Genomic DNA, 23,007 nt, shown 5'->3' with positions numbered 1-23,007 from the left:
GAATTTCTTTTGTTTAAACAAGATGACTGCAGAGGTGAATAAATTACGTTTTGCTTATAATTAATCCGCATAACAAAAATCAAAGTGCAATATCAAAAATTTTCTGTAGCAACACTTTTGTAACTATTAGTGGTGGAACGGTTCACCAAAGAATAACAATATTTTTGCTTTGTTCGATTTTCGATTCATTTCATCCCTATTTGGGTTTTGTTCTGGTCCAGATGAATTCTGAGTGTTATAATTTTCTACTAGTCAGTCAAAACTTGTGTTACAAATTGTTTCAAATTAAAAGAGAGGTGAAAGATACTAAAGGGATATTCAAACTCATTAATTGAAAACAAACTGACAATGCCATGAAAAAAAACAACAAAAAGACAAACAACAGTATAGAAAACTTAAGACTGAACAACACGAACCCCACCACAACCAAGGGGTGATCTCAGGTGCTCCAGAAGGGTAAGGAGATCTTGCTCCACATGTGGCACCCATTGTGCTGAATGTCTCTATGAAAATGGCTGGGATATATTTTAGCTACACTAAAGGAACAACAGGTTTACTGAGCAGAACAAAGGTAGTTTGCTATTAGACTACATGTATTCATTCAAGGCTGTGTATTGATTATGTATCCTTTCATTACCCTTGTATAGCAATATTAATGTGTATCTTATCATAAGTGTGTCATTACAGCCCTAGTTACTATAGAAAATACGTAAAGCATAGATGAAACTGATACTGTAAATTCAAAAATTTTTGCATGCATTTATTATTGCCATTATTAAGGACAGAAATGTAGGTTTAATTATTGCAATTTCCGGATAATCTGCATACAGATATATGTATCAGATATCAGAATGTGAGTTCTTATTATTACCATACTCACCCAGCCACATTATTCCCAATTATAAAAAAACCTCACAATAATTTCCAAATTTTCAGTAATTACAAACACATTGCTGATGAAGAATTATCTCCCTTCATCCAGGTTCACCCCTCTTTTAAAGACTTCAAACTGTTTTGATTTGAGTCCCAATGATAAATCTTATTGCAAATAAATGTATGCAGTGCTTTCTAAATTGCAAAATTACAAGCCTTGTGTCTTTCATGGGTTTCTTCTTATAAACATTTCTAGCAGATAAAAAGTTTTTGTTTTGTATACATGTATCACTGATTTGCTGCCTACTTAGGATTGTTGAACTGCCTATCCAAATCTTTATGAGAACCTCGCTAGAGTATGTAAGTTTACTTACTGTTAACAGTCAGCATCCTATTAAATGTAAGAGTGTGTAATTTTACTTACTGTTAACAGTCAGCATCCTATATAATGTAAGAGTATGTAACTTTACACTGTTATCAGCCAGCATCCTATATAATGTAAGAGTATGTCATTTTACCTACTGCTATCAGCCAGCATCCTATATAATGTAAGAGTGTGTAATTTTACTTACTGCTATCAGCCAGCATCCTATATAATGTAAGAGTGTGTAATTTTACTTACTGCTATCAGCCAGCATCCTATATAATGTAAGAGTATGTAATTTTACTTACTGCTATCAGCCAGCATCCTATATAATGTAAGAGCATGTAATTTTATTTACTGCTATCAGCCAGCATCCTATATAATGTAAGAGTGTGTAATTTTACTTACTGCTATCAGCCAGCATCCTATATAATGTAAGAGTGTGTAATTTTACTTACTGCTATCAGCCAGCATCCTATATAATGTAAGAGTATGTCATTTTACTTACTGCTATCAGCCAGCATCCTATATAATGTAAGAGTGTGTCATTTTACTTACTGCTATCAGCCAGCATCCTATATAATGTAAGAGTGTGTCATTTTACTTACTGCTATCAGCCAGCATCCTATATAATGTAAGAGTGTGTAATTTTACTTACTGCTATCAGCCAGCATCCTATATAATGTAAGAGTATGTCATTTTACTTACTGCTATCAGCCAGCATCCTATATAATGTAAGAGAATGTAATTTTACTTACTGCTATCAGCCAGCATCCTATATAATGTAAGAGTGTGTAATTTTACTTACTGCTATCAGCCAGCATCCTATATAGTGTAAGAGTATGTAATTTTACTTACTGCTATCAGCCAGCATCCTATATAATGTAAGAGCATATAATTTTACTTACTACTATCAGCCAGCATCCTATATAATGTCAGAGTATGTAATTTTACTTACTGATATCAGCCAGCATCCTATATAATGCTAGAGTATGTAATTTTACTTACTGATATATCAGCCAGCATCCTATATAATGTAAGAGTATGTAATTTTACTTACTGCTATCAGCCAGCGTCCTATATGATGTAAGAGTATGTAATTTTACTTACTGCTATCAGCCAGCATCCTATACAATGCTAGAGTATGTAATTTTACTTACTGATATCAGCCAGCATCCTATATAATGTAAGAGTATGTAATTTTACTTACTGCTATCAGCCAGCATCCTATTTAATGCTAGAGTATGTAATTTTACTTACTGATATCAGCCAGCATCCTATATAATGTAAGAGTATGTAATTTTACTTACTGCTATCAGCCAGCATCCTATATAATGCTAGAGTATGTAATTTTACCTACTGATATCAGCCAGCATCCTATATAATGCTAGAGTATGTAATTTTACTTACTGATATATCAGCCAGCATCCTATATAATGTAAGAGTATGTCATTTTACTTACTGATATCAGCCAGCATCCTATATACTGACAAAACAGGATTCTTCCATAAAACAAAACATAAACACATCTGGTTATAAAATAATGGTTCTGAAATAAACAAATAAAAAACGTAAACATCTAAAAATGGGTCTTTTAGTAACAACATTTATTTTGTTGTAATAAATACCTTTACAGTTGATATGTAAAATAATAGATAATCCAGTTCACCCTTTCTTCATAATCACCTCAAAAAAATTATTATGTTTGTTGATATATGATTAAAATATACATCACTTCTGCTGAAATAATATTGTGTTGTAATCTTGTTATCATCAATATACAATAAAACAGCACAAAAAACAAACCACTGCATGGTTTTCTCTCATATTTTTTTAGGTAGTTTTACTTTTTCTTCAGAACATAAAAAATCTTGAAAATGTGGCTAGAATACATAGCAAGCACTTTTTGTTGTCTTATTTTGATAACATCCAGTAGATTTTTATTTTCTCAAAATATTTACATGTATCATTTCTTGGCAAAAAACTTAATTTTTGAAATCCTTCAAATTAACAAAAAAAATTATTTCTTTGATGAATGGCACAAAGTACTTCAAAATCACAGTAAAAAGTGTTTTCTGTTCAAGAAGCTGGAAGGAGGAACTGGTAATAATTAAGATTCAGGTTAGCATCATAAACTGGTTCTTGTATTCCTCTTTTTCAACACACAACCATTGTTGTCTCATGCTGGACTCTAGTGCAGGAGATCTAGGGTTAAAATCCCAGGCCAGGTCAAACCAAAGACCTGAAAATTGTTAATTGGTGCTTCTCCGCAGAGCATGCAGCATTTATGAGTTAGATCGTCTACTGATAGGCTTAGAGTCAGAATAATGTGTCTGAGTAGTCATTAATACATTCTATTACAGATTTAATGATAAGTGGTAAAACATACATCAGCACAAAACAATTATATGACAAAAAACCTTATGTTTCAGGTAATTTCTACATGTAAATTGTCAAAATACCACATCAAAACTTTTCACAACTTTTTTATGTGTTCTCAAAACATTTTCTATTGTGGCTTTAGATTTCTTCATCATTCAGTGAATCATTTTCTATGAAATTAATGTAAACAAGTGAAACTCAAACTGATGATACCCCTGCCCTAATATTTCTGTATACAAGTTGTTGAGTGATGAATCTTATGCATCAAACGGTATAGCTGACTCATATAAACCCTAAAACCAAATTTCAGAAATCCTTGTCATGTAGTTCCTGAGATAAATGTGACGAAAATTTTCAACTACTTGGATGTCATGTGTAAAATGATGTAAGTGTTCGGTAAACAGGAAGTTAATGAGTGATGAATCTGAAAACGCATCACAGGGTATAGCTGACTCATATAAACCCTGAAACAAAATTTCAGAAATCCTTGTTATGTAGTTCCTGAGAAAAATGCGACGAAAAAAATTCATGGGACAGATGGACGGACTGATGGATGGACAGACACAGGTAAAACAGTATACCCCCACTTTGTTAAAGCAGGGGTATAATAATAAATTCTACAATAGTAATTGATATAAGTCGTAACTATAAATAAAATTTACTCTAGTTACCATGAAATCCTCAGATAACATATGTTCCTCATTAAACAGCAGTCCACCAATCTGGTACATAGCTATGTACAGTATACCAATACTCATCCGCTTCAGTCCTGGTCCAACACTGTTAATGGAATGTAATGAGATATGTTTTCATTGTATATAGGTTGATATCTTACACATCTATTCAAATAACTGGCATTCTTTGATATAGTTTTACCTAGTACTGATGTTCATGTGCTTGTGTTTATATTCTATATTCCAAATACATGTAGTTGTGTATTTACTTTATCATTAGTTCTTCCACTGTAGATAATCCAACAACATCTATGTTTATTCTTATGTCATTTCAAAGGTGTGTTCAATTCAGATATGTTGAATTTTTTTACGACTTATTTAGAGTCAGCGCATTTCAGAGCTTAATATGTTTCTTTTAATATGTTTAAGCACAACAAAATCAGAAATTTTATCAATATCAAGTAAATACTATATGAGAGGAATTTCTTAAGTTTTTTCTCAATTTTTGGCTGTATTTATATATATATAATTATATATATATTTTAGACTCCTGTGAATTAAGGCCAATAATAATCAATATAATAAAGTCTGTCATATTTGGTTTTTGTAAATTGTTTTATAATAAATTCGGCCATTTGTTTTCTCATTTTATTTGTTTCATATTTTTTCATGGCTGTGCCTTTTATAGCCAACTATACAGTAAGGTTTTTCTCATTCTTGAAGGCTGTAAAGTGACTTATAGTTGTTAACTTCTACATCATTTGGTCTCTGGTGGATAGTTGTCTCATTGGCAATTATACCACATCTTCTTATTTTCATATTAGTTGTCTATTGTCTTGTTCTGTTAATGTCTTATTGACAAACATATACTATTCATATTATAAAATGTTATAATATTTTAATTCCTATTACTGCAGTGTGTCTGTCTAGTACAATGCAGTGTTCATATTCATATCACATTACATGTTCTCATCCTGAATATGAATTTAACTTGCCATTGGGCATTAAACAGCCATCTATCATCATTATCAGGATCATCTTTATCCCTTTAAACTAATTACAACCATAAACAGATGACACAGTGCTATGTCTTGCCAGTGTGAAATTTTGATACTATAATGGAAATATTAACAAATTATTCAAAGCCAATAGACCATCACTGAGAGGTGGGGTCAAATAATTTGCACCTAATAAAAGAGATATGCAATGCTTATACAACTGCATACCAAATATCATTGACTTACATAATGTAGTTTCCCTTAAACTGACCTTATCACAATCTTTATGAATGTTTATGAATTGTTGATGCCAGAAACAGCTTTCGTAGGTAACACCTCTATGATTTCGTTGAGGTGAGACATAAATCCTATGTATATTAACTTACCTCCTGGAAGGGCCTTTGTGAAGTGGATCATCAAATTCTCCATTCACAAACTGTAGGTATCTCTTTATGTTAAACTAAAAAAAACAACACTGATAAATTGTTTAGCTTACTAGGCGACAGCTCATAGTTAAATAACAGGTGCTAATTATAAAATATTTAATTATGAGGCAGCAAAAGAAGTTTTCAACTTGAAGACTGCTGCAGTAATCCAGAGAGGTAGGTAGAATCCAAGTAAGAAGTTATGTAATGAATAAAGATGGTGAAAATCTACATGTATCTGCCTGGATCACTTTCAATCACTACCATATTGCTTGTCATCTCTAAAAGTATCATAGTGTACTTCCATCTGATGAGTTAAGCCTCTTTCAACTGATTTTATTGTTCGTTCTTGTGTTGTACTGTTACACCACTGTCCCAGGTTAGGGGAGGGTTGGGATCCCGCTAACATGTTTAACCCCGCCACATTCTGTATGTATGTGCCTGTCCCAAGTCAGGAGCCTGTAATACAGTGGTTGTCGTTTGTTTATGTGTTACATATTTGTTTTTCGTTCATTTTTTGTACCGGTACATAAATTAGGCCGTTAGTTTTCTCGTTTGAATTATTTTACATTGTCATTTCGGGGCCTTTTATAGTTGACTGTGCAGTATGGGCTTTGGATGGAGAGTTGTCTCATTGGTACTCATACCACATCTTCTTATATCTATTTGCTCATTGTTGAAGGCCGTACGGTGACCTATAGTCGTTAATTTCTGTGTCATTTGGTCTCTTGTGGAGAGTTGTCTCATTGGCAATCATACCACATCTTCTTTTTTATATTGATCTGCTGGTAAGTGAGTTTATCAGTAACTCATAGAGGCTTAGTGATTTTCAAAGGGTATGGTTTACTTGATGTACAAATGTGTGATTGGAGATTAACCTATAATAAAATGCTCCGCTGGGCGCAGCTCGATACGACCGCAGAGGTCGAACCCTGAACAGTTGGGGCAAGTATGGACACAACATTCAAGCTTGATACAGCTCTGAATTTGGATTGTGATTAAATATTTGACACAGCATAGGTTTCTGACACAGAATGAATGTGGTCTAAGAACTTAAACATTTTTAATTCACCTATTATGGTCCAATACCCAAAATCTAAATACATACATGGTTAGATTCAGCATATCAAAGAACCCCAAGAAATCATTTTTTGTTAAAATCAAACTAAGTTTAATTTTGGACCCTTTGGACCTTAATGTAGACCAATTTGAAAACGGGACCAAAAATTAAGAATCTAAATACACGGATATATTCAGCATATCAAAGAACCCCAATATTTCAATTTTTGATGAAATCAAACCATATCATTATTATTTGCTTTTATATATAAATAAAAAATAACCAACTTAAATGGAAAATTTTAAAGAAAAATAAAAAGGAAAAAAAGGAAAAAAAAATCCCCTTCCTCCAATTTTTTGAACCCCCTAATGATTCATCACCCCCAAACTCAATCCCAGCCTTCCCTTTTTGGTATGGTACCTTGCAGTACAATTTCAGAGAGATCCATACACTTACACACAAGTTATTGTCATGAAACTAGAAAAATGCTTGTTTTTTGCCCCTTTTTTGGCCCCTACTTCCTAAAATTTTGAGGCAAATACCCCCAAAATCAATCCCAGCATTCCATTTGTGATATGGAACCTTGTGGTACAATGTCAGAGAGATCCATACACTTGAACACAAGTTATTGTCTGGAAACTGTAAAAATGCTTGTTTTTTGGGTCCTTTTTGGCCCCAAATTCCTAATTTTAGGGCAATTACCCCCAAACTCAAACCCAGCTTTCCCTTGTGATATGGAACCTTGTAGTACAATTTCAGAAAGATCCATACACTTCCACACAAGTTATTGTCATGAAACTAGAAAAATGCTTGTTTTTTGCCCCTTTTTTTGCCACTTATTCCTAAAATTTTGAGGCAATTACCCCCAAAATCAATCCCAGCATTCCCTTTGTAATATGGAACCTTGTGGTACAGTGTCAGAGAGATCCATACACTAACACACAAGTTATTGTCTGGAAGTTACAAAAATGCTTATTTTTGGCCCCTAATTCCTTAACTGTTGGTACCATAACCCCCAAAATCAATCCCAACCTTCCTTTTGTGGTATTGAACCTTATGGTAAAATTTCAAAGAGATCCATTCACTTAAACTAAAGTTATTTTGCGAAAACAAATGTGTCTTCGACGACGACGACGATCCCAACGTCATACCAATATACGATAAAAAACTAACAATACAGAGAAAACTTAAAATTGTCCTGCAGATGTTTATTAAACTTAAAATTGTCTAAATCTTTGCATAGTCTAATGATTATAATTAGATCAAAAGTAGGTCAAATCAAAGTGCTAGTGAGCATTGAAGGGTGAAGACGGCATTCATTTTGCAGTGAGAATTAAAAATTAAACATTGCATTGTGTTATAAGCATTGGACAGCAATACATCTTCCTTTGTCTACGGTCAAAGAAAGATAACTTCCAACCTTAAAAATTGCTATTGATGTTTTTAGAACAGATACTAGATTCATTTTCTAGAAAAGTATACCGGGGTAATTTATATATACATACACACACACATCATGAATATCTAAGTAAATATTTGATTTTCTTGATATTTTTTGTTAAATATTCATGGCTAGTATGTATAGGTGCTCAATGCATCTATGTTTTGTTTATCTCAAAAGGAGTGATAAAAAATAAACCAACGTGTGATTTGTAAGTACACAATATACTGGTATCAATCTGGTCAATATTTACAAAGAGGGGAGACAATTTATTTAAGATATGATTGTGGTTATGTTTTGTTTTAACTGAAAATGTAGTTTCAGAACAGACAATTGTTTCTTTATCTTTTATGATACTGCATAATGAGGACAGAGTCACAAGAAAGACCATATTAGCCACCTGGTCGGGTGAGCTAACATGATAGCAAAGCCTCAAATCTGACTTGAATCTATTGAATGCTTAGTATTTACCTGTGGTCCGGCTAGAAATGTACCAAAGTAGTATGTCTGCCCACAAATAGCCAATAATGAAGGCACTTCAGATATGGCTGATTCTTTCTGATCTTCTGACAGTTTTTCCTGTAATGTTAAGCAACATTAAAGGATAAGTCACTTACTGTAAATTTAGAAATTATTGTGAGGTTTATATTATTGCGAATAATGAGACTGGATGAGTATTGCAGTAATAAGAACTTGCATCCTGATATCTGATACATATATCTGTATGCACATTTTCCAAATATCGCAATAATTAATCTCGCATTTTATTTCATTCTTCAAAAATTGCAATAATAAATGCATGCAATAATTTCTGAATTTACAGTAATACATTATATCATTGCTCTCCTTAAGAAATAAAATAAAGGGAACATTTCCATACTAATCAGTGCTTAACAAATGTTGAAATCAACATCATGGTGGAAAACCCTATGTACCAGTAATATAAATATTCTAACAAAATTCTTTGGTAATAAAATGCAGGTCAAAAAATTTTATTTGAAATATCTGCAGTTAATCAAAGTTGTATTCAAAAGCAATTTAAAAATTCACATGCAATGGCTTAGTTTTATATCAATTTTTTTACATATAAGACAAAATTTTAAGATATAATAAATAATAAAATGCTTCGCTGGGCGTAGCTTGATACGACCGCAGAGGTCGAACCCTGAACAGTTGGGGCAAGTATGGACACAACATTCAAGCTTGATACAGCTCTGAATTTGGATTGTGATTAAATATTTGACACAGCATAGGTTTCTGACACAGAAAGAATGTGGTCTAAGAACTTCAATTTTTTTTTAATTTACCTATTATGGTCCAATGTCCAAAATCAAAATACATGGTTATATTCAGCATGTCAAAGAACCCCATATATTCAATTTTTGTTGAAATCAAACAAAGTTTAATTTTGGACCCCAACTTGGACAAACTTGAAAACTGGTCCCATAATCAAAAATCTAAACACATGTTTAGATTAAGCATATCAAAGTACCCCAAGAATTCAATTTTTGTTAAAATCAAACTAAGTTTAATTTTGGACCCTTTGGACCTTAATGTAGACCAATTTGAAAAACGGGACCCAAAATTAAAAATCTAAAAACACAGTTAGATTTGGCATATCAAAGAACCCCAATAATTCAATTTTTGATGAAATCAAACAAAGTTTAATTTTGGACCCTTTTGACCTCAATATGAACCAATTTGATAGCGGGCCCACAAATAAAAAATCTAAATACATGGAAAGATTCAGCATATCAAAGAACCCCATATATTCAATTTTTGTTGAAATCAAACAAAGTTTAATTTTGGACCCCAACTTGGACAAACTTGAAAACTGGGCCCATAATCAAAAATCTAAACACATGTTTAGATTCAGCATATCAAAGAACCCCAAAAATTCAATTTTTGTTAAAATCAAACTAAGTTTAATTTAGGACCCTTTGGACCTTAATGTAGACCAATTTAAAAAACGGGACCCAAAATTAAAAATCTAAATACATGGTTAGATTTGACATATCAAAGAACCCCAATAATTAAATTTTTGATGAAATCAAACAAAGTTTAATTTTGGACCCTTTTGACCTCAATATGAACCAATTTGATAGCGGGCCCACAAATAAAAAATCTAAATACATGGTAAGATTCAGCATATCAAAGAACCCCATATATTCAATTTTTGTTGAAATCAAACAAAGTTTAATTTTGGACCCCAATTTGGACCAACTTGAAAACTGGGCCAAAAATCTAAAATCTAAATACATGTTTAGATTCAGCACATCAAAGAACCCCATATATTCAATTTTTGTTGAAATCAAACAAAGTTTAATTTTGGACCCCAACTTGGACCAACTTGAAAACTGGGCCCATAATCAAAAATCTAAACACATGTTTAGATTAAGCATATCAAAGAACCCCAAGAATTCAATTTTTGTTAAAATCAAACTAAGTTTAATTTTGGACCCTTTGGACCTTAATGTAGACCAATTTAAAAAACGGGACCCAAAATTAAAAATCTAAATACACGGTTAGATTTGGCATATCAAAGAACCCCAATAATTCAATTTTTGATGAAATCAAACAAAGTTTAATTTTGGACCCTTTTGACCTCAATATGAACCAATTTGATAGCAGGGTCCCCAAATAAAAAATCTAAATACATGGTTAGATTCAGCATATCAAAGAACCCCATATATTCAATTTTTGTTGAAATCAAACAAAGTTTAATTTTGGACCCCAATTTGGACCCAACTTGAAAACTGGGCCAAAAATCTAAAATCTAAATACATGTTTAGATTCAGCACATCAAAGAACCCCATATATTCAATTTTTGTTGAAATCAAACAAAGTTTAATTTTGGACCCCAATTTGGACCCAACTTGAAAACTGGGCCAAAAATCAAAAAATCTAAATACATGTTTAGATTCAGCATATCAAAGAACCCCATATATTCAATTTTTGTTAAAATCAAACAAAGTTTAATTTTGGACCCTTTGGACCTTAATGTAGACCAATTTGAAAACTGGACCCAAAATTAAAAATCTAAATACACGGTTAGATTCGGCATAACAAATAAATAAATGTGGTCAAAGATTTTACAAATCTAATGCGCCATACTGGTCTTCCTTTATAAATATGCATTTCTTTAAACATAATTTAAAAGCAGTGTAAGGGAAGTAACCAAAACATTGTATTTGGATTACCTCCCTTACACTGTTTTAAATTATCTTAATTGTTCATTAACCATTACTTTATACATAATTTAAAAGCAGTGTAAGGGAGATAATTTCAATGATGTATTTGATTTATCTCCCTTACACTGCTTTAAATTATGTTTTGTACTAAAGTATTTGTCCATTAATGAGGACAACCTTGTTTTTCCCCCTTTTTTGCCCCTTATTCTTAAACGGTTGGAGCAATAACCCCCCAAAGCAAATCCTAACCATCCCTTTGTGGTATGGAAACTTGTAGTATAATTTCAGAGAGATCCATACACCGTTCCACAGTTATTGTCTGGAAACTAGAAAATGCTTATTTTTGGCCCCTTTTTGGCCCCTAATTCCTTAACTGTTGGTACCATAACCCCCAAAATCAATCCCCACCTTCCTTTTGTGGTATTGAACCTTATGGTAAAATTTCATAGAGATCCATTCACTTAAACTAAAGTTAGAGTGCGAAAACTAATGCGTCTTCGGACGACGACGCAGGACGATGACGACGCCGGACGACGACGACGACGACGCCATCGTCATACCAATATACGACCACAAAAATTTTTTTGCGGTCGTATAAAAATGAATTCTTGGTTCTAAATCAGTAAAAGACAAAAAATACTTCTTCAAATGAAAATATCAACACTGAATTTTCTATGTACATATTCACAAATCAAAGAGCTTAAGAGCTCTGAGGGAAAAGACGGCCATTGTTTCTATTTTTTTGGGGTATCTTTTGATAGTCTTCATACAAAGAATGAGCAAAAGAACAGCTAGAACATGTAGAAAGGTTGACAATATTGAAATTAATTGTTGTTTAATGTAATTTCATTGCCTTAGTCAAGAATTCATCATAGAGTCAATTTGGACCAATGGAAGAGATCGGCACCTTCTAAATCAAAACATTTGATTAAAGTTGAAAGTTAATTATCTAAAATTCAATTGAATTCTATCATTTAATAAGTTCTACAATATATTTTAATTTTTTTTTTGTGTACCACTGAACTGCAGGCTAGGGTCATTCTCCATTTTTGTGACAGTGCTCTCAAGATTTTTAATTGATTACAACTTTCTCAAGTAAGTGAGGACTGAAAAGTCTATTCAGTTTTAAATTTCCATTGATAAAGTTCCCAGTTACAACTCTCATCACAGGAATACATGTACTTAAAATAATCAATCAGATTGATATAAGCTGTGTGCAGCTTGTTTCAAGATCCTACATTTTGATATATGCAAATTTCATGAATAAATATGTTTAAACTACAAAAAGCAACATTTGAAAATTTTATAATTTTTTTACCATTATGCTGGTACACAAAGTTTTGTTTAAATGGAAGACTACTTATCATATAAACAAAGAATTATTTGAATCTGGAATAATTATGAATTCTGGAAAATTGATTAGAAATGTATGCTGAAAACTAACCCAACTAAATAGGGTTAGCCATGCGCGCATGGCTAAGGTTAATTTTAATTTCACTATCATTTCAGTATGAACTAACTAACCCCCCTTAGCCATGCGCGCATGGCTAACCCTATTTAGTTGGGTTAGTTTTCATCATAAATTACTCAATTTTCCAGAATTCAAAATTATTCCAGATCCAAATAATTCCTTGTTTATAATAAATGTCACATTTTAAGTGTTCAGATACATTAACTTTTATTTTGGTGGATAATTACTAATCAATTGGGGTGCTCCTGTATTGGAAGAAGATTCTCAATACAGTTACAGAAAGAATGAAAACTGTCGTTTCTCTCCCCAATCTCATGTATCCCCATTGTTTACCCCGAAAGTTGACCTACAAATTAAAGCATTGATGCTGGAATCATCTACAGCAAACATAATTATGTTTAAATAAACAAATACCGATTTTTAAAATCGTACACGATTTCTGTGAATGATTTTAATAATGAGTAAAGGATATCCCTTCTACTACGTAGTGTGGAATTCCAACCATGACGTCACTAGGTTGGATATATTTAGAATATTTGGTAATACTGATTTTTCCGGATTGTAAAAGAAACGTAAATAGTGTAAGGGAGAGCTCAAGATACAATAATTTCACGAGAAACAGAAGGGAAATGTGTAAAAAAAAGTGTTTAAAGTCAATCTGTTCCATTTGTGTGTCTCCTTCTCATCAATTCAGTATGAAATTTTGAGGTGTTTTCCCAACTATAAAAACAAAATGATTGACGTGAGAAGCTTGGAAGTCTGGCCAACCAAATAGGGGATTGACTGCTTGAAGCCGTCTTTCCCCAAAAATTGAAAAAGGAAATTAAAAAAAACTAAGAAGACTGTGAAGTCATAAACACTTTGAAAAAAGGACAATTATATAGTCTACCATCAAAAATAAATTAAGTGTGACCAAGTAACTAAAGATGTTCTTTCATCCTTTTGTAAAAATTTGTGTAAATGGAATAAATCTGAAAAAACCCTGAAACTTATTTCAATAAATGAATGAAAAGTATTCACAACATTTCGAAAAAAAAATTTTGAAGTTAAAATAATGATTTAATACTAGAATTTCTATTGATCTCTAAGTATTGTGTAAGGGTTTTGTGCTCGTACCATGTCACAAAGCAGCAACAATGTGGTATTGGTAGAATATAAATACTACATGGAAATGATATTATAAATTCTTGTACACTAAAAATCTTCCTCCACTAAGACTAAGAGTCAAAAAGTAGACATTCCTATCATTATCACATCTCAGTTTAAGGTCTCCTGTGAACATTTTAAAAAAAAGGTCCCTACTATCAGTATGTATGTGCTTCCTAAACTACATGTCAATTATTGTTTCATCTTGACTTCTAGTAAGTGTTTCTATGACAAATCTATCAGTCCTTTGCATAAGTTCCCTGACTACATCCATGGTATTTAATATTAAATAGTTACACATTTGAAAATAATGAAATCAATATTTTTTTTGGGGTGTAAAAAACTCTTTGTGGACGTTTTGGGAAAAATTCCGTGTAATCAAATCACGTATTCTTAATTTTAAATTTAATTGCAAATATTTCTGTATTTTTGTCATGCTTGTATGAAAAGGAAAATTCTTTTTCACATAATTTAATATTACACAAATGCAATTGTACACACAGTTGAAGAATATTACAGGTACAAATTTTAAATGTTTTTGATATATTGCAACATTCATTATGATAAATTTTCATATCAATTTCTAATTTAACAAAATTATAAGCCTGTATGTCCAAGACATGATTGAATATTGACTTTAATTCGAATCTCTTATTCAATAGTATGTTTTGTTTTCAGAGTGGGGTCAATCGAAAACACCTGGCTACAGGTTTGTGCACAATTGTCAATTATCTTACCTTACTCTTTTTACCATCGTAGACATCAAAAACAACAGCGGTCAATCGAAGACAAATAACACATTGTGGTGTAGTCCAGGTCAATGTCTGATCTGTATATTTATAATATGCTATCACTAAATACAACTACAAATTAAAGTGACATGTGTCATTACTACAAATTAAAGTGACATGTGTCATTACTACAAATAAAGGACCAAACTAGGAATCAAAATCAGTGCTTTCTTAATCTCAAAATAGATTTTAATAAACTCTAAGCTGTACAGATATATCTATGTTCATGACTACTTAATTTACTGAAAAATAAAATTACACACTTGAGGTAAAGCTAACAAAAACAATACCTGTACATTAAGGTTGTCAGCAAACATGGCTGTCTTAAAAGAATTTACTGAAAATATTTGGACAGATGTGGATGACCATAATCAACCATACAGTATTTTTAATATTACATTAAGTTAAACACAACAGTATCAAAGAATACATACATGTACTGTCATGTAAGAAAAAAACATTTTTAGCTAGAATTATACATTGCTAAGATAGTTATAAACAACTGTGCCAAAAGCGCATGATATGCCTGTTTTGTGCATACGTCATGTACGTGTATATTTTAATTGTTGTGAGAATAAAATAGAATATTTAAAGGTATCTAATCAGAAACTAGTAAAATGGCTATTGCATGAGGATATCTTACGGCAATATTTTGCCGTACATATGACTGTTAAAAGTCAATTTATTCTGGAAAGATAAAGTCAAATTTTTTATTTTTTTTATCAAAATCAAAGCAAGCCTACAATCCCCAAATCTAATAAACAACAATGTAGTTTTGTAGAAATCTGATCCGCCATACTAGAACTAGTGTATGACATGTAACATAAACATGCTTTAGTTTAATCTGAGGGTCAAACTGGAAGTCCCATAATTCTGGAATGACAAAATTCTGAAATGACAATTGCAGAAACACTTGGAATTAGCCTCACATTGAATTTAACTGTGTCAAGACAAGAAATATCCTATCACACTCCATGCAGTTGTATAATATATATCTATCAATTAAATATTACTGAAAATGACAAAGAACAATATATTTCTACAGTTATGACAGTTCTGTTTTAAATAGCAAATTATAATATTGTAATATGCTAAATGTAAAAAAAGAAGATGTGGTATGATTGCCAATGAGACAACTCTCCACAAGAGACCAATTGACACAGAAATTAACAACTATAGGTAACCGTACGGCCTTCAACAATGAGCAAAGCCCATATTGCACAGTCAGCTATAAAAGGCCCCGAAATGACAATGTAAAACAATTATTCATAAAGAGTAGGATCTAAGAATAAAATCTTTTGCCAAGACTTGCAGTACAGAACTGTTAAATTCAGAATGTAAATATTGGTGATGTTTTCTCAATAAACTTTGAACAGGATCTTAGTAATGATGTAAGATGATAAAAACATTGCAATTCAGGGAAATAATATCTGACATGATACATTAAACATTTGTACTTATAGAAGTTGGAATTTTAGTGTGGGTAATTAATATAAGTATGTCACAAAATAGAAGTTCCTTCATAATATAAGTTCCAAATGGAAAAAATATTCTAGAATATTTTTTCCACTGGAATAAATATTACAGGATATGTTCCTAACGGAATAAATGGTATAGAATGTTTGTTCCAACAGGAACATGTACTATGATGTATTATGACATTGTTCATCACAAAGTTTCCAGTGGAACTTCTGTTAGGCGGAACAATTATACGTTGACAAGTCAAGGGTATAACTAAAATAAGTTATTCAGAGAAAATAACATCCATGTGTTATTACTGATGCTTTCATGAGTTGTCTACTCTTTATTCCTAAAATGTTCTTAATCCATAATAACATACATGTATGTTTGTTATTTGTTAAAACAAATCTTTAATATTTTACTTTTTATTGGGAACTAGGAATTCTTGAAACTTTGCACAAAAACTTAATACATAGACTGGATAACTCATTTTCCAATTAAATTAAATCATTTTTGATCAACCATGGTAAATCAATGAGACAAGGCTTTTAAGTGATAAACTTAGCTGTAATATCAAGGCTTAGTTTTTACAGGCATATAATTTAGAATGGGACACTTGGGAATTACTTTGAAGCCAGCAAAGTATCTCATTTTATGCTCTGATTATAATTTGTTACAATAAATCAAAATACACTGTGATTAAGCATGATAGATGTCTGAGCATTAAGGCTTTGAAGTGATGTAGAGTAGCTGTAATAACAACGTTTTGTTATAATAGGTATAGTTTTCCTGTAATAACATAGATGTAATATGCATGATTGGCAAACTATATCTTTCTAAAGTTTTGTATGCATATAGACAATAATAATATCAATAGAACTTGTATACATTTTAACAAAACAAAGGATGTATACTGCCCCTTTGAAACATGTAACATACATATGTTATCCCAGTTACTGTAAGTTTTGCGCTTTTTAGTCAACAATAACAAATGTATGTTATTTTTCTCTAATAACTTATTAAGTTATACCCTTGACTGTCTGAAAGTAAAAAAAAATACAAATATCCAATAAGCAACTTTCTTAAATAAAGTATTAATTCATACAAGCTGTATATTTTAAACTAATGGAATGTAAGTAACCTAAAACAAATAAAGATAATAAAGAAATAGAAATTTTAAAAAGAACATACATAATATATGTATGTAGTTACAAATATAATTCTGATGCACCATTCCAAAACATCATCTATAAAAAGATCTTTCCATTTACTTAGAAAATTTTACTCCCCCTTGAGCTCCCTGTCTTACTCTTACATAAACTGTTTAGGGCACTTCTATGTACCTGATACTTACTGAATTAAATATAAATCCAAATAATATTGAAAACTTTGTACCAGGACATACAAGCAGTAAAATGTATGTGACAGCTATATTGATCATGGAATGTACAGCATCTGTACCTGAAATAGATATTTTATCTGGTCATAAATCAAAGGCATCTGCAGAAAAACACATGATCAGGGAATGAATTACTATTGCTTGATGTAAAATATTAAGCATTAAGGGCTGACCTAAGGTAAAATCAATATAAATTCAATCCCTGTGTAATATTTCTTAAGCATAAAGTTCAATGTACATGTATCATTAGTAAGCATGAAACGGTAAAAAATGGTTCATGTGATATTTTTTTGTTTTAATTGCCTACAGGCTAACAATAAATACAGCAACAAGACAAGCATTAGACAAGGTATCAAATTCAGGAGAATAATGATAAGTAATATTGGACACTTGTCAGTTCATGTTGAAGCCTGTATGTAGAGTCAGGAGAATAATGATATGTAATATTAGACACTTGTCAGTCCATGTTGATCCCTGTATGTAGAGTCAGGAGAATAATGATATGTAATATTGGACACTTGTCAGTCCACGTTGAAGCCTGTAAGGCTGTATGTAGAGTCAGGAGAATAATGATATGTAATATCAGACACTTGTCAGTCCATGTTGATCCCTGTATGTAGAGTCAGGAGAATAATGATATGTAATATTGGACACTTGTCAGTTCATGTTGAAGCCTGTATGTAGAGTCTGGAGAATAATGATATGTAATATTGGACACTTGTCAGTTCATGTTGAAGCCTGTATGTCGAGTCAGGAGAATAATGATATGTAATATTGGACACTTGTCAGTTCATGTTGAAGCCTGTATGTAGAGTCAGGAGAATAATGATATGTAATATTGGACACTTGTCAGTCCATGTTGATCCCTGTATGTAGAGACAGGAGAATAATGATATGTAATATTGGACACTTGTCAGTCCATGTTGATCCCTGTATGCAGAGTCAGGAGAATAATGATATGTAATATTGGACACTTGTCATTCATGTTGAAGCCTGTATGTCGAGTCAGGAGAATAATGATATGTAATATTGGACACTTGTCAGTTCATGTTGAAGCCTGTATGTAGAGTCAGGAGAATAATGATATGTAATATTGGACACTTGTCAGTCCATGTTGATCCCTGTATGTAAAGTCAGGAGAATAAAAATATGTAATATTGGACACTTGTCAGTCCATGTTGAAGCCTGTATGTAGAGTCAGGAGAATAATGATATGGAATATTAGACACTTGTCAGTTCATGTTGAAGACTGTATGTAGAGTCTGGAGACTAATGATATGTAATATTAGACACTTGTCAGACCATATTGATCCCTGTATGTAGAGTCAGGATAATAATGATATGTAATATTAGACACTTGTCAGACCATGTTGAAGCCTGTATGTAGAGTCAGGAGAATAATGATATGTAATATTAGACACTTGTCAGACCATATTGATCCCTGTATGTAGAGTCAGGAGAATAATGATATGTAATATTAGACACTTGTCAGTCCATGTTGAAGCCTGTATGTTGAGTCAGGAGAATAATGATATGTAATATTAGACACTTGTCAGACCATGTTGAAGCCTGTATGTAGAGTCAGGAGAATAATGATATGTAATATTAGACACTTGTCAGTCCATGTTGATCCCTGTATGAAGAGATTCATGCTATTTTTTTTTTATTTCTATGTTATTAAATTGCTGACTCATTGATGTATATGAAGTGTTATTGTTTAGTACTTTGTTATTAATTTATGGAACTTAGAACGCATCTTACTACTTTCTGAAATGGAATACTGTATATTGGATATATTTTGTGTGTGTCTGTCTTTATATGAAAGTTTTACACTTTTAAAACATCTAAATTCATTGCACAAGACCATGAAAAAGAATACGAACACAGGGAAGATTTAACTGCCCAACATTACCAATCGAAGGACCAAACCTCGAAAAAACCGAATGCTTGGATTTTGCAACATATGAAATGACAGAAAATTAATTTGATTTTTTTCTTTTTCAAACTTAACATATTTTTATACATGTTAAATACATACCATAGTTAAAGTAACAAAGAGAAAGTCCACAGATAGTAAAATATATATGTTGTATGTTAGGTGATCTACCAAATATAAAACTTCTATACAGGAAAGCTAGTGGATAACCTGAAAAAAATATAAACATACATATACATTTTGTACTATGACATATAAAAATAAGAAGATGTGGAATGATTGCCAATGAGACAACTCTCCACAAGAGATCAAATGACACAGAAATTAACAACTATAGGTCACTGTACGGCCTTCAACAATGAGTAAAACCCATACTGCATAGTCAGCTATAAAAGGCCCCGAATTGACAAATGTAAAACAATGCATATATATACATTTATCAGTTCATGTCATATAAAAATACCAGAAAACATATAACTTAATTTTGAAAGAAACTCAACAAAATTTTGCAGCATTTTTGTTTGTTTGTTCATTCATGAAAATAATTACATGGTCTACAATAGTTTGCAGGAATTTTTCCAAAATAACAAGAATACATGTGTTGTCAATGACAACTTGTCAAGCTAAGCATACCCACACTAATATTTCAAAGCATCAGAAAACAGGATATAGATGAAAATAACAAACTCCAGAAATGTACCTTCATCAAGAGTTCACTCCAACCAACATGACCAAAACACATGAAAGCCAGGTAATAAAATACATTGTAGTTGTCTGAAAGATCAGAAAAGCTCTCCCACATTTCAACTTACCACTGCCAACCTGCTGACTAAATACGAAGTCCTTCTGTTCAGTAAAGCACTGGAGAAAAGTTTGACAATTTCTTTGATGTCCACCTATTGCAGTTCATTAAAAATTCTGAACAAATTGCAATTTGTTTCATCATGTTCATTAAATCAAACTGTTCAACTGGTCCGATTTTTTTTCCAACTGCTGTTAAAGAACCAGTCAAGTCAGCAAAGTGATAAAGTATAGCATACTTACAATCCTATAAGATTCAATTCCACTTCCTGGCTACAATGTTAATATAGCATACTTACAATCCTATAAGATTCAATTCCACTTCCTGGCTACAATGTTAATAGAGCATACTTACAATCCTATAAGATTCAATTCCACTTCCTGGCTACAACGTAAATATAGCATACTTACAATCCTATACGATTCAATTCCACTTCCTGGCTTCAATGTAAATATAGCATACTTACAATCCTATACGATTCAATTCCACTTCCTGGCTACAACGTAAATATAGCATACTTACAATCCTATAAGATTCAATTCCACTTCCTGGCTACAACGTAAATATAGCATACTTACAATCCTATACGATTCAATTCCACCTCCAGGCTACAATGTAAATATAGCATACTTACAACCCTATAAGATTCAATTCCACTTCCTGGCTACAATGTAAATATAGCATACTTACAATCCTATACGATTCAATTCCACTTCCTGGCTACAACGTAAATATAGCATACTTACAATCCTAAAAGATTCAATTCCACCTCCAGGCTACAATGTAAATATAGCATACTTACAATCCTATAAGATTCAATTCCACTTCCTGGCTACAATGTAAATATAGGAATGTAGGACAGAAAGTCACAGGACAAAAAGTCACAGGACAAAAAGTCACAATTCAGTTTTGAGATTATTTTTCTTCGAACAAGAATACACTAATTTTAAAAATATTTTTTTTGTTTTTTCTTGGAAGTATTATATATAAAGCAACCTTGTAATTAAAATTTATTCAATAAATATCAATAATGATTTAATAATTGTTATGAAAACAAAATGTCAAAGTGGCTTGGTACTTAAATGGCTTCATTGTGCCAAGAAATATATCCTTTGCATGATTAAAATCTAATAAATTTTGATTTATCAAGGCCTATGAACAATTTCCTAAACTTAAAAATAAACATATGTAATAAAAAGAAAATATTTCAAGATTTTTCTCTTATATATTAAAACAAGAGTGCACACACTGAAATGTCTCGCCTTCTTTACTAATCATTGATATTATGTTGATAGTCCTAAATATAAAGCTTTTTTACAACTGTCACATAAACTTAACATTAACCAAGTAAACTAAACATTGACCAATGAACCATGAAAATGAGGTCAAGGTCAGATGAACCATACTAGGCAGGCATGTACAGCTAACAATTCTTCCATACAACAAATATAGTTGACCTATTGCTAGCTTATAGTTTAAGAAAAAACAGACCAAAACACAAAAACTGAACACTGAGCAATGAACCTTGAAAATGAGGTCAAGGTCACATAAAATCTGCGTGACTGACATTTGGATCATAAAATATTTCCATACACCAAATATCATGAATATAGTTGAACTATTGCATATAGTATTAGAAAAAAAGACCAAAACTCAAAAACTTAACTTTGACCACTGAACCATGAAAATGAAGTCAAGGTCAGATGACACCTGCCAGCTAGACATGTACACCTTACAATCATTCCATACACCAAATATAGTAGACCTATTGCATACAGTATTAGAAAAAAAGACCAAAACTCAAAAACTTAACTTTGACACCTGAACCATGAAAATGAGGTCAAGGTCAGATGACACCTGCCAGCTAGACATGTACACCTTACAATCATTCCATACACCAAATATAGTAGACCTATTGCATACAGTATAAGAAAAACAGACCAAAACACAAAAACTTAACTATAACCACTGGACCATGAAAATGAGGTCAAGGTCAGATGACACCTGCCAGCTAGACATGTACACCTTACAATCAGTCCATACACCTAATATAGTAGACCTATTGCATACAGTATAAGAAAAACAGACCAAAACACAAAAACTTAACTATAACCACTGAACCATGAAAATGAGGTCAAGGTAAGATGACACCTGCCAGCTGGACATGTACACCTTACGGTCCTTCCATACACCAAATATACGAGACCTATTGCTTATAGTATCTGAGATATGGACTTGACCACCAAAAATTAACCTTGTTCACTGATCCATGAAATGAGGTCGAGGTCAAATGAAAACTATCTGACAGGCATGAGGACCTTGTTAGTTACGCACATACCAAATATAGTTAACCCATTACTTATAATAAGAGAGAATTTAACATTACAAAAAATCTTCACTTTTTTTTCAAGTAGTCACTGAACCATGAAAATGAGGTCAGGGACATTGGACATGTAACTGACGGAAACTTCGTAACTTGAGGCATCCATATACAAAGTATCAAGCATCAAGATCTTCCACCTTCTAAAATATAAAGCTTTTAAATGAGAAGTTAGCTTACGCCGCCGCCGCCGGATCACTATCCTTATGTCGA

General features: G+C 32.0%; 1 protein-coding gene across 1 annotated transcript in view; it reads right to left on the bottom strand.

Annotated features, from left to right (window-relative positions):
* Window positions 1-23,007, bottom strand: part of LOC127719853 (lysophospholipid acyltransferase 5-like) — a 36,128-nt gene that overhangs the window by 8,390 nt on the left and 4,731 nt on the right. Inside the window, exons 2-8 of the mRNA XM_052226185.1 lie at window positions 19,715-19,822; window positions 17,632-17,738; window positions 14,763-14,888; window positions 8,689-8,796; window positions 5,678-5,751; window positions 4,291-4,399; window positions 2,700-2,786 (exon numbers count right to left, since the gene is read on the bottom strand). Of these exons, the coding sequence (XP_052082145.1) occupies window positions 2,700-2,786; window positions 4,291-4,399; window positions 5,678-5,751; window positions 8,689-8,796; window positions 14,763-14,888; window positions 17,632-17,738; window positions 19,715-19,822 (719 nt within the window). The remainder of the gene's footprint in view (window positions 1-2,699; window positions 2,787-4,290; window positions 4,400-5,677; window positions 5,752-8,688; window positions 8,797-14,762; window positions 14,889-17,631; window positions 17,739-19,714; window positions 19,823-23,007) is intronic.

Source organism: Mytilus californianus, unplaced genomic scaffold (assembly GCF_021869535.1).
Source record: "Mytilus californianus isolate M0D057914Y unplaced genomic scaffold, xbMytCali1.0.p SCAF_11, whole genome shotgun sequence".
Taxonomy (NCBI): domain Eukaryota; kingdom Metazoa; phylum Mollusca; class Bivalvia; order Mytilida; family Mytilidae; genus Mytilus; species Mytilus californianus.
Note: the sequence above shows the minus strand (reverse complement) of the source record. Positions and strands in the feature narration are given on the sequence as shown.